Source organism: Solanum dulcamara, chromosome 12 (genome assembly GCF_947179165.1).
Source record: "Solanum dulcamara chromosome 12, daSolDulc1.2, whole genome shotgun sequence".
Taxonomy (NCBI): Eukaryota; Viridiplantae; Streptophyta; class Magnoliopsida; order Solanales; family Solanaceae; genus Solanum; species Solanum dulcamara.
In genome coordinates, this window is record NC_077248.1 from 404296 (window position 1) to 419384 (window position 15089).

General features: G+C 35.9%; 1 protein-coding gene and 1 pseudogene across 3 annotated transcripts; both read left to right on the forward strand.

Annotated features, from left to right (window-relative positions):
- Positions 1-1187: 1187 nt before the first annotated feature.
- Positions 1188-13953, forward strand: LOC129875493 (cyclin-T1-4-like). 3 transcript variants are annotated; one of them, XM_055950766.1, is made up of 7 exons: positions 1188-1353; positions 2768-3097; positions 8268-8349; positions 11506-11640; positions 11893-12068; positions 12157-12308; positions 12542-13953. In XM_055950766.1, exons 2-7 carry the CDS (start codon positions 2865-2867, stop codon positions 13627-13629), a joined length of 1866 nt encoding a protein of 621 aa, XP_055806741.1. In that variant the 5' UTR covers positions 1188-1353; positions 2768-2864; the 3' UTR covers positions 13630-13953. The 3 variants fall into 3 exon arrangements, with proteins under 3 accessions (XP_055806741.1, XP_055806743.1, XP_055806742.1); XM_055950768.1 differs by having other exon boundaries at positions 2814-3097; XM_055950767.1 differs by having other exon boundaries at positions 1202-1353; positions 2785-3097.
- LOC129877970 (U2 spliceosomal RNA) lies at positions 8830-9012 on the forward strand (annotated as a pseudogene).
- Positions 13954-15089: the final 1136 nt, after the last annotated feature.

The window sequence follows — 15089 nt, forward strand, 5'->3', positions numbered from 1 at the left end:
TGTTGCAGCAACATTTGTTGTTTGCAATTTGTGATGTTGGTAAATACATTCACAATTTTGCTGATGAGAGTTCAATCGACAAACATTTTAAAGCGCTTGAAATTACACTTTAATGTTATAATTTTTTTTCAAAAATTGTATGAATTTAAATTATTTGTAAATTGCCTCTGATAATGTGTTAGAAGTGGAGACATGTACATAATTTATTTATAAGAAATAATAATTGTGGTTTAACTTCTAATTTTCGTGGCGTTTGACGTTCTTTGCTCAACCTTTGATCAAATTATTGTCCCTTTCCATAATTTTCTTTATTAGTTATACATTGCACAAAAGATACAACAAATATATGAAAATTAAGCAATAAAATCAATCAATCTTTCAAGCATGAAAGAAGCACTAAAATCATCATATAACCAAGATTTGTTAAGATCTTTAGTTCTTAAATAATAATTAACGAAGAAAAGTTTTAATTACTAAAAGAAAGAACAACAATTTGTATTTTTTTTTTGCTATTCCTAAAGGGGTAACTACTTTTTTTGGCTGGGGTGGGGGGTTAAACTATTAATTCTATTTCACCAAAATTGTTCAATACAAATTAAGTGAATATTGACGTTCCACACCCTATCTATAAAGCAATAAACCTATACACATTTGCTAATTCCAGGAATTAAAAGTAATGACACACAAAGCAATATACATTCACAAGATAAGTAACTAAGTTGGCCTATGATATGTATATATTGAGCTATTTCCTTGCATAATTAATCTGATAACATTTCTATCAGTTATTAATATTTAACGATTAGTGATGATACATATCAGATTTGGATTTTTAACAATCTAATTTTTTTTTGCTAAAGATATTTTCTTATAATTCGTATTTATGATCTCATAAATTTATAACATAGTCATTTTTATGTTGTTATGAATTATACAACTCATGTTATTGTGCTTTTTTTTATTCATAGATATACATGGAAATTTCTCCTCCTCTTTGAAAACTTTGAAAATGATTATTTTTTAACTTTAACTAATATACCACGCAAAAGAGCCTACATTGCAATTATTAGCAAAAAATGGAAAAGTTAAGCGAACCGGAGATTAATTTACTACTCTTTAGACGAAAAACCGGACGGTTTAAGTGAACCGGAAAATCTAATAAAATCAACAGATTTTCCCCAATTTGCAGTAAAGCCCCTTTTTTTCCTCACTAGGATTATTTCACTCTTCTCTGGTCTCGCAAACCCTCCCCTATCTTCAATTCCCTAAATTGCCATCATCGGCGCCGTTTCTCGCCTTCAAATCTCGCCGGCGATGAAGTAGAATATCTCCTCAGTTACTCGAAGCGAGCAGGTTTATTGTTATCTCTATTTCTTGTTTCCTTCTGTTTCTTCGTCTTGTAATCCTATCTTGTATAGTACAAGCTGAGAACTTAGGTTTAAGGAGATAATTATAAAGGTTATTTTCTCGTCCTTCAAACCGCAGCTACACATTCTGGTATTGCTTAATTAACATTTTACATAGCCGATTTGTTTGGTTTGTCTCTTGTTTATCTCCTCCATCTTTTGGATTGACGGTGCTTTCTTGCTCTGCTTTTGGTTTGATCTCGAGTTGTGTTTCTTCATTTAATCGAATTTATTCCTTTTCTGTGCGATTTGGCATCTTCGGATGTATATATATGTGTGTGTGTTTGTTCTTGAACTGAATTTGGGGCTTTTTCGTTCTTTAGGGGATTTGTAATTTTGAGGTTTTTGGGGATAAATCCACTGCTTTAGTGGATTTAGGGTTGAGCCGCCCTATTGTTTTGAGCATAAGAGATGAACAAATTTTACATTCAAATTGACTTACCTACCTTGAAAAGCAACTCAGCTACATGTATGTTTCTTCCAACTTAAAAAATTTGATTTTTTGGTGATTTTTGAGCTTGTAAATTCTGACTATTTTGGTGAATTCTACTTTTTATCAAGGTTATAGAATTTCTTAAGAATTTTGTAAGGGTATAAAATCCATAGGAGAGTAAGTTGAGGGTTTCTTGCTTAATGCATGTATTTACTTTCTTGTTTGCATTTTCTTCTCGACTTATATGAACTGTTCCAGTGGACTTTTCTAGCTTGTGTAGAGGGTCTTTGGTAAGAAAAATCTTTATCTGTTTTGCCCAAACTTCTAAATGGTTTCAACTCATAGTCTTCTACGAACTGATTGGTGGCGGCATCAACTTTGTTCTTTGCTCAATTCATGCCTTCTACCGTATGGAGTTTTAAATGATATGATGATTTTTTATCCCCTAAAATCTGTTGCAGTTAGGAAGAAACAACATCTTTGTCTCATGAATAACATGTTCTGGCTTATTTATATGTTTGTTAAAATCTTGTTGGTTAGAATCATTGATTTGAAAGTGTGAAAGTTGAATGCTCAGACTTATTAATGCCATTGGAAAGTACCAGATGCCTATTGTTTGTCAGAAAAGATGTGTTGCATACCATTGCACTTCTCTCAGCAGAAGCTTTATGTTGTGATATGGCATTCTCCCCTCCTTCTAGAGAGGGAGTTATATAAATGCCTCTTCAAAGAAATAGTTAATATAAGCTTAAAAATTTAAATTGGTGCTTCTATTTGTTTGTTAAATACTTTGACATATGCTAATATATAGATTGAAGTCACTTGCTTCTTGTGAATTTGACACACTTCTCATTTTAGGTTTTGACTGCCTCTCTGTGGTTATTTTTCCTGTTCAAATCCTGTGTGTTCCTGTCTCATTTATTTATAGGATGTTGCTCGCTGAAGGTCATCTAAATAACTGCTGTTGTGCATAGAGACCATTTCATAATTCATTGATAGCTTCCGTGGGGATTGAAGAGGTACCGATGGCTGGTCTGATGACCGGTGACCCCTCGACACATCATGAAGCTTATGAAGGTGGCAGTTTTAGGGCTTCTCAAGAAAGGCCAGATGAGAATGGTGGTCGTTGGTATCTCTCCAGGAAGGAAATTGAAGAGAATTCCCCATCGCGACTCAATGGTATAGATTTGAAGAAAGAGACTTATCTACGCAAGTCATATTGTACCTTCCTACAAGATTTGGGCATGCGGCTTAAAGTGTAAGTCCTTATTTTTGAGTTGGATGCCTTTATTGTGTTATTTCGTGATTGTTTTTAGTCTTTTCTCTCAGAAGGCGCAAACCTATTTTTACGCACCGAAAGAATTGCTAACGCATGCCTTGGTACAATCTATACTTCTTTTGTTTGTTGATAAGGATGACTTGTAGGGTGTTTTGGGTGGTGCTTAAAAGCAGATAAAATAGTTTTTAAGTACCTTTTAGCTTATTTTGGTGTTTGTTAAACTTAAATGTGCTTTTAAACCTAAACAAGCAAAAGATATGAATTGTCCAATTACTTATGGCTTTTCAGCTTAAAAACTATTTTGGTTTGACCAACTATTTTACTTTCGTATCCCTGACACTTCTTTTGATTCCTGAAGTACCCTTCAGACCAAGAAGCTGTTACTCTATTGTTTCTTTCCTCCGCTAGTTTTCCACCTTTGCCTTTCATCTTTGCCTTCCATCTCTGCAATTTCTGATCTCTGAATTTTGGCAATAATCTGGATAAAACTTGGCAAAGATGAAGAAGGAAGCAGGTTATTGGGAGCTTTTTTTGGGTACCTTATTCTGTTTGCATATTGTCTATTATGCAAAGCAAGGCTTTGCTTCCCTTTACTCTACAATGTGCTTGGCTACCTAGATGCCAAATAGGTTTTCTTCTAGAAATGATTTATATGTGCTTTTTTTGATGAAGGGAATTTCGTTAAATGACATCAAGAAGATGCATAGAAAATATTACAACAAAAAGGGATTATTTATGTGTGTTCTGTTAATGAGAGTGTCGTTTGGAGATAATTAATTCATCGACGATTAGATAATAATTCTATGGTTACAAGATCCTTCAACTTTTCCTAAACAATCTGTCAAGCATCTATAGTTCCACTTTAAAAACAGATTATTTATTATTATATCTTCTTCAAAAAGTTACAAGAACATACCCTTATCCACAAAAAATTTTCAATTTCAAAAAAAAAAGTTACAACAACAGACCCAATGTAATACCACAACTGGGGTTTAGGGAGGGTAGCATGTTGCAGACCTTACCCCTACCTTGGGAGATTGAGAGGTTGTTTCCGATAGACCCTCAGCTCAGGTAAAAACACAACAAAGCAGTTTGGGAAAAGAAGTAACAAAAGTGAAGAAACCACGACTAAATACTAAAGATAGCACGACAAAGCATTCTGAAAAAAGGAACAGCATCTGCAACAAAATAATACTATAGTGGAAGTACAAAAAAGTTTTGCAAATAAATTTTCTATATTTCAAAAAAATAGTCTTATTTAATCAGTTTAGAACTAAAAGTGGATTGAGACATAAATTAATTTGTATTTGAATCCATTTAGAAATAAAGATCTTGTTGTAATCAGCTCCTAAATTGTGTTAACAGATATAAGGATGTTTTACCAAGCATATCAACAGCTTATTTTAATTTGCAGCACTTTTATCGGAACATGTCACTGCTTATTTATAAAACCGGTTCCAACGCTTGAATAATTATTTTTAACACTTCGTGCTTAAAAGTTACTTGAATTCAGCTCAGCCAACCGGGCTCTTGATATAATCTGCATTACAGTTCTGCCTTATTATTGCGCTGTCACTCTTAAGGTTACTCTAGGTTGTGTTGAAATTGGCTGGTTGAATCAGGTAGTTGTTCTGCTTTTATTGTTGGATTTGCATTTTGTCTTGTAACATACCAAATTGGGGAAACTTGTGGAGAAAGCTGCCTTCCTAGTTCCAACTTGTAAAACTGAGTAGGTCCTCTGGTTTGAGAGAGGAGTTTCTAAGGTCCATGCAGCAACATCTGTGAATCTACATTAGATGTCTCTTTAGTATGAGCAGTGCATTTGATCCTTTCTGTGATGCCCCTCTTATCCTCTTCTTATCTTAAATATTTGCTGAATATAGTTATTGTTTATTTTTAATAGACCATAGTCGTTAGTCCAACACATTATAGAAAGTGTGATATGGCTTTCTTGTAGGGGTTTTTAAGGCGTAACTAAAAGAATCAAAATAAATATGTAATGGAAGAAAAAGTAACTTTTAACGCAAGCAACAATTTTCTATACAAATGAATTGGAAAAATTACAGTTAAGTGAAGTATGTGAAATGAAAATCATGTCAATAAGGGTCAATAATTTTCATTTAGGTGCAACAATGCAATATTGTTAAATATGTCAAAAAAAAGTGTACTATGTTAATATGGAAAGATACTCATATCCCCCTAATTAGATAATTAGGAGATTTTGTAGGAATGTAACTTTTGCCTTTATTTTCTTTCCTTATTTGTATTTCTTGTAAAGGTTATTTCCTTATTTGTATTTCTCATATCCTCACTGCGTGCTACCTGCACTTCTAGCGAGTTTGGTCATTTTTAATCTTGTCTAATCTAGTATGACTGTACATTCATCTTAGCATCCAGATCTCTTCAACACCCATCTTGTGGATATGTTAGACTTTATCATATGTTCTCACAAAATTAGTCATGACTATATTTGTGGCAAGCTAGGAGCTTACAATATGTACACTCCACAGCTTGAGGGAGAGTGTTAAAATGCCCCCAAAACCCATACCATGTAAATATGAAAAGATTTTCATATCCTTATAATTATGAAGTTTTGTAGTAGTGTAATTATTATCTTTATGTTCTTTCCCTATTTTGTATGTCTTGCAAAGGTTATTTTAATTCCAATAACTTATGGGAATAATCAAGCAAACCATTTACAGAATTCTTCTCTTCTTTTCTTGATTCTCATGAAGATTTTAAAAGATGTTAGTAACTATTAGATAAAAAGGATTTTAGTAACTATTCTTAATAGTAAATTTCTATCCCTATTCCATATCAGTAAGATAACATTAATGAAGTTTCCTTTAAGATTAGTGTGTCACCTTGCCAATATTTATTGTCTTTTATTCTCTTCTTTAAAGTAGAGTCACAAAAAGTACATGGGTGATGAGGTGCACACCTTAGTCCTTTGAGTGTCCCCATTAAAGTGCCATTTAAGTGAAGTGAAGGGCCCAGCTGAGTTCTTTAGTTTAAACACCTCTTGACTGAGCCTATTACAATAGTACAGTAGTTGGTGAATACTTTGACCTTGTTACATCACTATATCTACTTGCTTTTACAAGCCCAGATACTGACACTGATCTTGCTTCCAACTTGACCTATACTTTCTCCTGTCATCCTCCAAAAAAAAAAGAAAGGAAAGAAAGCTACACGTATCTGCATATGATCTAGTTAGTTCTAGGGCATATAAAAATACTGGTTTTACATAAATTGTAACCAAGGTAGTAGTATTGCCCTTCCATACTGCTTTTTCACGTAACTTTTCTTGAACCAGCTGAATTGTTGAAGAACATTCCATCCTACCTGTTGAGTTTATTTTCCTTGGGGCCTTGCCATACCTACTTGTTGCTCACACAATGTATTATGACTGCTGCAATCTACAACAGGATCTTATTTCTCAATTCTTTTCCTGAGAAGGGCAATCAGTCAACAGTCATCTGGGGTACTTTAGCTATTTTTAAGGAGAGTTTCAAGATGAGATCAAACATGCCCTTTCCTTGGTCCAAAGCATAACCGGTTTTGAGTTCCATGTTCTTTCGTAAGCTCTATGATATCTTGATTGAATAGTCCTAGAATAACAGTCTATCATTCAACTTCAACTTGTCGGAATACAACATTACCAGTTTCAAAAAAAAAACTAGTAGAAAAAGTTCTAACTCTCCAAAAGCTCTGTATGCATAGATTTCCCTATTCAGTTTTTAGGTCTAGCTCAGATCATGATTAGAGCTTTATCTTGACGTGAAAAAATGGTTTTCTGTGTTCTTCAGAAAGTCTGCTGGGTGTGGTCTTGATTGAATCCCGACTTTTTTTTTAAATTATAAAAGAAAGACAGAACATAGTGCTATGAAATAGTGCATGTAGGTTAAACTAATCATCTCTTGTTGGAAGGAGAAAAAAAATAGTCCAAAGAACATGGGAACTATCTCAAATGACTATGCAATAGCTTTTAACAACTCAGTAGTCTGGATCTTAGGATTATGCTGGAAGTCCCTCATACAAGTAGTATAGAAGATGCCCTTAGGCGAAAGAGGTGCTATTGGGAAATTATAAAAGAAAGACAGAACGTAGTGCTATGAAATGGTGCATGTAGGTTAACCTAATCATCTCTTGTTGGAAGGAGAAAAAAAATAGTCCGAAGAGCTTGGGAACTATCTCAAGTTACTATGCAATAGTTTTTAACAACTCAGTAGTCAGGAACTTAGGATTATGCTGGAAGCCCCTCATACAAGTAGTATAGAAGATGCCCTTAGGCAAAAGAGGTGCTATTGGGAAATTGGTCAACCTGAGTTGTAGTTTGTGTTTTGTAAAAGAAACACAATGAAACTGGGTTTATTTCACTGTTAAAACACTCATTCTTGTGCTTCTGCATGACCTACGGTCAATTCATTTTCCAGGCTTTGCTGCATCATTATTAGCTTTGTTGAAAACCGAGAAATTCCCCAGGGCTAGTATGGATGGTTATGATCTCTCTGAATAATGGTCTTGCTCCTCTACTCTTCACTTAAATACCAGGTTTTCGTCTATGAAAGGGTTCAATGCAATGACGTGCACTTAAACCACACCTCACGTGTTGCACTTTGCACTAGCTAGAGCCCCCCAGGCAACATTATTTCCATTTTGTAACTGTAGGGAAATTGTGGTAGGATTTTGTTTACTCTAGTGGGTCCTGAGGTAGATTTCAATGCTAGACACAATCTACCATTTGGCGTCTTCTTCGATTGTTTGCTCTAAGAGTGGAATCCTAGGCTGCACACCACACATACCATGATATAGTTTGGAGGTTTAGATGAACACTCACTTTTTTCATGCTTATGAGTTACTTCTATTGCACATATTTCAAAATGGGACTATAAAGAAATTTTGAAACTGAATTTTCTTCAGTGACTTCAAGTCTCATCCTGTTCCTCTGCTGATATACTTTATTTTATTATATTAGATAAGATAATTGGATTATTATACAAAAGTTTATAGTATTGGCAGTTCTTCTTATAAGAACTCCCATTTTTGAGTCTTTTTCAGACTTATCATAAATGCAGCATCATACCTTATTTCCGTTAAATATGAATTAACCATTATCATACATGGTTCAATTGTCCGGTGCTTGCAGGCCTCAGGTAACAATTGCCACTGCAATAATATTTTGTCATCGATTCTTTCTCCGGCAATCTCATTCAAGGAATGATAGGAGGGTAAGTAACTTTCTGTTTCAGTTTTACCATCTATTGCATCTATAGTTGCTTGACCTTATTTTATACATTTTTTAGATGAAAGAGTGACTGCATAACATATATTTTAATATTACATCGTGAATAATCATGCCTGACACTATGTAATACAACGCATGGATGAGCAAATGATCTTTTGGTGCCTAAACTTACAAAGTCTCACGACATGGCATCCATTGGCTAAAACAATCAATGCTTCTAGTTGGGTTTGGTTGATTAAATTGCACGAAAAAAAATGGAAGCTGCATAGTCTCTGATTGGTTTGCAAATAGAAATATGTATTTATTACTATTTTTTTGATAATCGAGAAGTTGCTTAGTGCCAGTGGTGCATTGTTCGAAACCACGCCGTAATTGGGTTCGCCCCCCATCCCTTCTCCACTTAAATAGTAAGCTTTTCCGCACAGGGAAATTTATATATTCATCTTACCTTATGTTTTTGTTAGTACCTTCTTTGCCTTTTGGCTTAGATCAAGTGTCGTATATGTTCTTATCAACTACTTGTCAAAAAAGAGAGTATATGTTCTTATTAGCTATCCTACTTTGCATTTTAAATAAAATTTAAGAGAAACAAGGGTTAACTTAAAAAAGGAAAAAAGGGTGCACTTGTATTTTTATCTTACCTAGTTATTAGCATTCTTAAACACAACTTAGTAACAACAACAATGACGACAACATACTTAGTGTAATCACACAAATGGGGTTTGGGGAGGTAGTGTGTAAGAAGACCTTACCCCTACCTTGGGAGGTGGAGATGTTGTTTCCGGTTGACCCTCGGCTCAAGAAAATAACATGAGTGAAGAAACCTAGATTAAATACTTCACAAGGCATGACAAATCATACTACAAAATGAACAATAACTACAACAAAATAATACGATAAACAAGTTTGGAGGATGTTCCTGGTACTTAGAGGTATCACATCACATGGATAATGCCCGGAAAGGTTTCTGAAACTCTAGCAGGTTGGGAAGATGCAGGATTGGAGGTGAGAGACATGAAGATGGGGAATGGATCCAACTTGTATATGGTGGACAATATGGAAGGAGAGGAATTCCAGATGTTTGAAAATAGGAGCCAATTCTGTCCAACAGATTAAGATGAATTGGATTTTGTTCTTTTGTTATTGGTGTAGACAGTCTCACTCGGTAGAAACTGTTGAAATTCTAGATGTATTCGTCTCCCTCTAGAAGACTAGAATAGCTCCAATTTATTTGTCTTTTGATGTAAATATGGTGTCAGTATAACCAATGTACTGATTGATCTTGATCATTTATAGAAATATACAAAGTTACCAATTTCAACAAATAATACGATAAACTAATTACAAGGAACGGTGAATAGTAACAAAAATCGAAGGAACAAGAGCCTACAAGAGTAATACTATGACTACTAGTAGGGAAGGAAGCGAGACTACACTCAACGACCAACTAACCTTCTACCCTAATCTGTGCCCTTCATAATCTCCTATCCAACGTCATGTCCTTGGTAAGATGAAATTGCGTCATGTCTTGTCTAATCACCTCTCTCCAATACTTCTTCTGCCTGCCCTTACCTCACATGAAATCATCCATGGCCAGCCTCTCACACCTCCACACTAGGGTATTCATGCATCTTCTCTTCACATGCTTGAACCATCTCTACCTCCCCTCCTGTATTTTGTCCTCCACCGAGGTCACTTCCACCTTGTCCAGGATATCTTCATTTCTAAGCTTATCTCTCCTAGTATGTGTATACTCATACATCCATCTCATCGTTCTCATTTCCACTGTACATGGACATTAGTAATGAACTAGTTTGTTGAGCTTCAAAGGAGCAACCATCAAGCATTCAGCATGAAGTAGTGTCCAACATAGAGGGGCACCGGCTTTTGATTCTCAAGATAGATACCTTTCATTTGACTAGATCAAATTTGCATTACCTACCAAAAATATAGTCGGACCCTAGATCATCATACCTATAAGCATTTCCTCATGAGTAGTAAGCGCAGATTTCCAATTATGTCGTAGGGAGAAGCAGTTCAAAATGAATCCACTATGGATATCCTAGGTTCCTGTTAGGATTCAGATTCAGTTTTCTTACTTTTGGACAAGCTGTAAATATGGTTTTCAGTGCAACCCATGTACTGGTTCAATGAATATACACAAATGTTACCTTCTCAAAAAAAAAAAGAAGAGAAGCAGCTCAAAATGATGCAACTTTTTTAAATTTGTGAAGTCTGTGAAGAACTATTTCAGTTAGATGTCTTGCTTCTTTATGGTACTAAGAAAACTATAATAATCATACCTTAATTGAAGGATTGTAGAATGATGGGCAACAATTCAAGAAATTTTCGTAGCAATAAGAAAATCGGAAAGGGAAGGAAAGGAAGAGTGGAGGAAAATATGTCATCTTAACTCTATAGCTGGTTGCAGCGTCTTTAGTTGGTTGGTCTTGTTTATGGTTGTTTCAGAGGAAAAATGGAACTTTGACTAACTGTTAGTGAAAAGATTCTCAAATTTTCCTTGACCTTTGTGTTCTATTTGTTATTAGTTTTATTCTCTCTAGTGAAATCCCCTAGATGTATTTTGCTGTGCTCGGGTTGGTTAGTTTTCCCAGTGGTCTTCTCAAGCTTCTTTCTCGTGAAGAATCCCTAGATTGTTTACTGCCCCAACTGGTAGTGCCAAGACGTGGCAAGACATTAGTTGGAATCTTTCCTGAAAGCTAATGCAGTCGCATATTTTAGTTGGAATTCTTTTGTTTTGTTCAACCTAAAATAATGGTGTAGTTGCAGTGCCTGAATAATTTTTGTCTAGTATGCAACTGGACAAGGGAAAAAATCGTAGTCCCATCTAATCATATGTCTAGTATGCCACTGGGCATTTTTTTCCCCTCTGGAAGGAGTTTGCCAGTCATTTAGAGTGCATTTTCATGAATATTTGTTGGTTGACTGGTATTTAAAGTGATAATTTCGTACTAGCTAGGGAAGGAAAATTTGTATTACTAGTAAATAATGAACTTCCACTTGTCAGTTATAAGAAAAGGAAAATAATGGACATCTTCACAGGCAATTGTACTAACTAGCTAAAGTTTGCGGTAGTTAGAACTAACTAATTTCTGCCCACCTTCCATACCTTTTGCAGACCGTTGCCACAGTATGCATGTTCCTAGCAGGAAAGGTTGAAGAAACTCCTCGTCCCCTGAAAGATGTTATACTTGTTTCTTATGAGATCATTCATAAAAAGGATCCTGCAGCTATTCAGAGGATCAAGCAAAAGGTATTGCCCATTGGCCTGGTGGTTGTGCTCTGTACGTACCTATTAATTCCATTTTCTAATTTTAGGTCCTCTATTGAATTTTTCGCCCTTATAATTTGCTTCATCATGCATATATCTGAAAGATTTTGCTTGTACGGTCAGTTACCGGTTGTTCAGTTTGGAGTTAACATGGTTCCCCTGGTACCTTGAATCATTTCCAGGGTTTTAGTATTACATATTAAAAGAGTTTGAAACTTTTGCAACGTTATGCAGGAAGTATACGAACAACAAAAAGAACTAATTTTGTCCGGAGAGAGGGTTGTTCTTGCAACTCTTGCTTTTGATCTTAATGTACATCATCCATATAAACCCCTTGTCGAGGCAATAAAGAAATTCAAGGTTGCTCAAAATGCCCTAGCTCAAGTTGCATGGAACTTTGTGAATGATGGGTAATGTATTTTTCTTCTATATAATTTTTGTATGGTACCAATTGCTGGTCACAATTATCTCTAGTTGACGTGGGAGAGCCGCGTGCAGGCTTCGGACGTCCTTATGCTTGCAATTTAAGCCCCATCACATTGCAGCAGGTGCCATTTTCCTTGCAGCCAAGTTTCTCAAAGTAAAGCTCCCATCTGATGGCGAGAAGGTTTGGTGGCAGGAGTTTGATGTCACCCCACGCCAACTGGAGGGTTGGTGTCTTGCCTTGGATATGTATACTTTATGAAATTTGTGGTATTGGATGAACCCAGTCTGGTTTACTTTCTAGGATTTGCCACATCAGTACATGGAAATGTTCTGAAGTGAACCTTTTTGATTATTTTTCTTTATAATAGAGGACTAAATTTTGATTGGGCAGTAGTGTTGGAGTACAAACAATAATGCAATAGCTCCTCTATCTCACTTGTATTCTGTACCCTTGCAGAAGTGAGCAACCAAATGCTAGAATTGTATGAACAAAATAGAGTACCACCTCAGGCTAGTGAAGCAGAAGGAAGTGCTGGTGGAAATCAAAGGCCTGCTGGAAAATCTTCAGCTGCACAAGAAGAGCATGCTGCAAATAACAGCAACTCCCTGGGTGGAGGTGCCACTACAAATGCAGGAACCTCCAATCCTGCATCCTCTAGGGAAATTCCTGATCAACCATATGCTGATAATCACAGTGTGCTTACAAGGACAGCTCAAAATAGCACTAATGACTATGGAAGTGCTGAACACAACTTTTCAGACGGTATTGGAGATGGTGAGATGAATGATAGACAGACGCATGAAAGAGAGCAGGTGTCTTATCAGGGTAGTACAGCAGAGGTACAAAGTAGATCAAGGTATGGTTCTGAGAGCAACACTGAAGATGATCAGGAAGGGAACACTAGGAAAGCTGAACCAAGGCATAAAGGGGAATCAAAGGAAAAGTACCATGGTAGAGCCCTGGAGAACATGGATTCTGCAGTTGGCCAGTCACCACAAGAAGTTAGAAAGATAGATAAAGACAAGGTCAAAGCAGCTGTTGAGAACAAGGTCAAGGCAGCATTGGAGAAACGCAGGAAGTCTCAAGGGGATGTTACCAAGAAAACTGATGTTATGGATGATGATGATCTCATTGAGAGAGAATTGGAGGATGGAATAGAACTGGCAGCTGGGAATGAGAAAAACAAGCGAGAAAGAAAGGAAAGCTGGTCTAAGCCTTCAAATAGGCCGGAGCATGAGAACACATACCACACAAAGCTTCAAGATGAGGCTGGGGATGGACATCCCCAAGGGTCAAAGTGGAAGTCTTCACGAGGAGAAGAGCTTGACTACGTCGAAGAAGGGGAACTGGAACCATATGATGATGCTGACAGGGGTTATCGGTCACCAAAGTCTAACAGTAGGAAGAGAAAGGCAAGTAGCCCCTCAGACAAACCGATGGAGGGAAAGCGGCATGAGTATTTTCCAGATGATAGAAACAGGCCTGGGAGGCTTGATTATTCTGAGAGGGACCACAAAAGGCACATGCAGGAAAATCACGCTTGAGAATGTCTATTATGCTTGTAGCAGCATGGCTAGCTAGTTCTGTTGAACATGCTGGACATTCAGATCTGAGGAGTGAGTTTATTTAAGGCCGTCAGCTATATCCTAAAAATTTTGCGACAACTTCAATTGGTAAACGAGCAACTATTTATAGAACGAAACCATATTTCTCTGAATGACTTTGAACTGCTATCATATTCAGCTCTTTATCATATTTCCCGTTATGATCACTCAAATATGTTTGTGCAATTTGTAAGAACGGATTCTTTGTAACTGTCCAAGTTGTTAGTGGCCTTCAAAATGTTGTCCATTTTTTTCCACTACTGACTTTTCTGTGTGCCTGAGTTATATTTCTGCCTACTTGGTGAATCATAAAGTCGTTGATTTATCCCATTTCTGTTAATTAAAAACTGAATTATGATCATTGAATATGTACCCATGGTATAAGTTATGGAATATTCAGTCTAGTGTATAGTAATTCTTTAGATTATCTCTAGAGTTATTCTGCTCTCTTATGGAGATCATAACTCACTCTAAAATATATTTTATGTAAGACTAAATGCTCCTGTTAATACAATTTGACCCTGAAGCACTAAAATCAACTATGCTAGTCATGTAAAACATGGTGAATATTGGTCATCAATCCATTTCCACCGATGAAACTACCAAATTTCAGGCGAATAGAAAAAGCAAAATGGGAGTACATTTGATTCAAAAATGAAGAAGAAAAAGCAAAAAGAGTACATTTGATTCAAAAATTCAATAGAAAAGTGTTAAAAGTTGTTTGAATGGTTTTGCAAAATCGGAGTTAAAAATAATAACATAAATGAACATTTTTTCAAACGGCAATGGTATAGATTAGCCAAATTTTTAATGGATGGCATAAATGAGTTTTTTTCTCAAAGTTCGATGGTATATTTGAGCCTTTTCCCATTTTTTAATGATACGACATTCAGTCAATTTTTCTTTTTACAAAACCTTTACAGAACCATCCGCAATAATCTGGGGAAGAATTCCTATAGGTTCATAATGATCCACGCGACTTCTTTTAGCATTTAGGGGCCACTCAATAAGAATAAGACGATTTTCTCAGCTTTTCGTGTGTGTGCCCATAAATTTTTTAATGATACTACATCTGGTCATTTTTTTTTTGCAAAACCTTTACAGAACCATCCGTAATAACTCGGGGAAGAATTCATATAGGCTCGACATGATCCACTCGATTTTTTTAGCATTTAGGGGCCATTCAACAAGAATAAAGCGATTTTCTCAGCTTTTTATGTGTGTTAGCCCATGAATTTTTTGGTAATATGACATCCGATCATTTTTTTCGAAAATATTACAGAACCATACATAATAACCTGAAGAAGAATTCCTATAGGCTTGCCATGATCCACGCAACTTCTTATAGCATTTAGGGCCACTTAATAGGAATAAGACATTTTTCTCAATTTTTTGTGTGT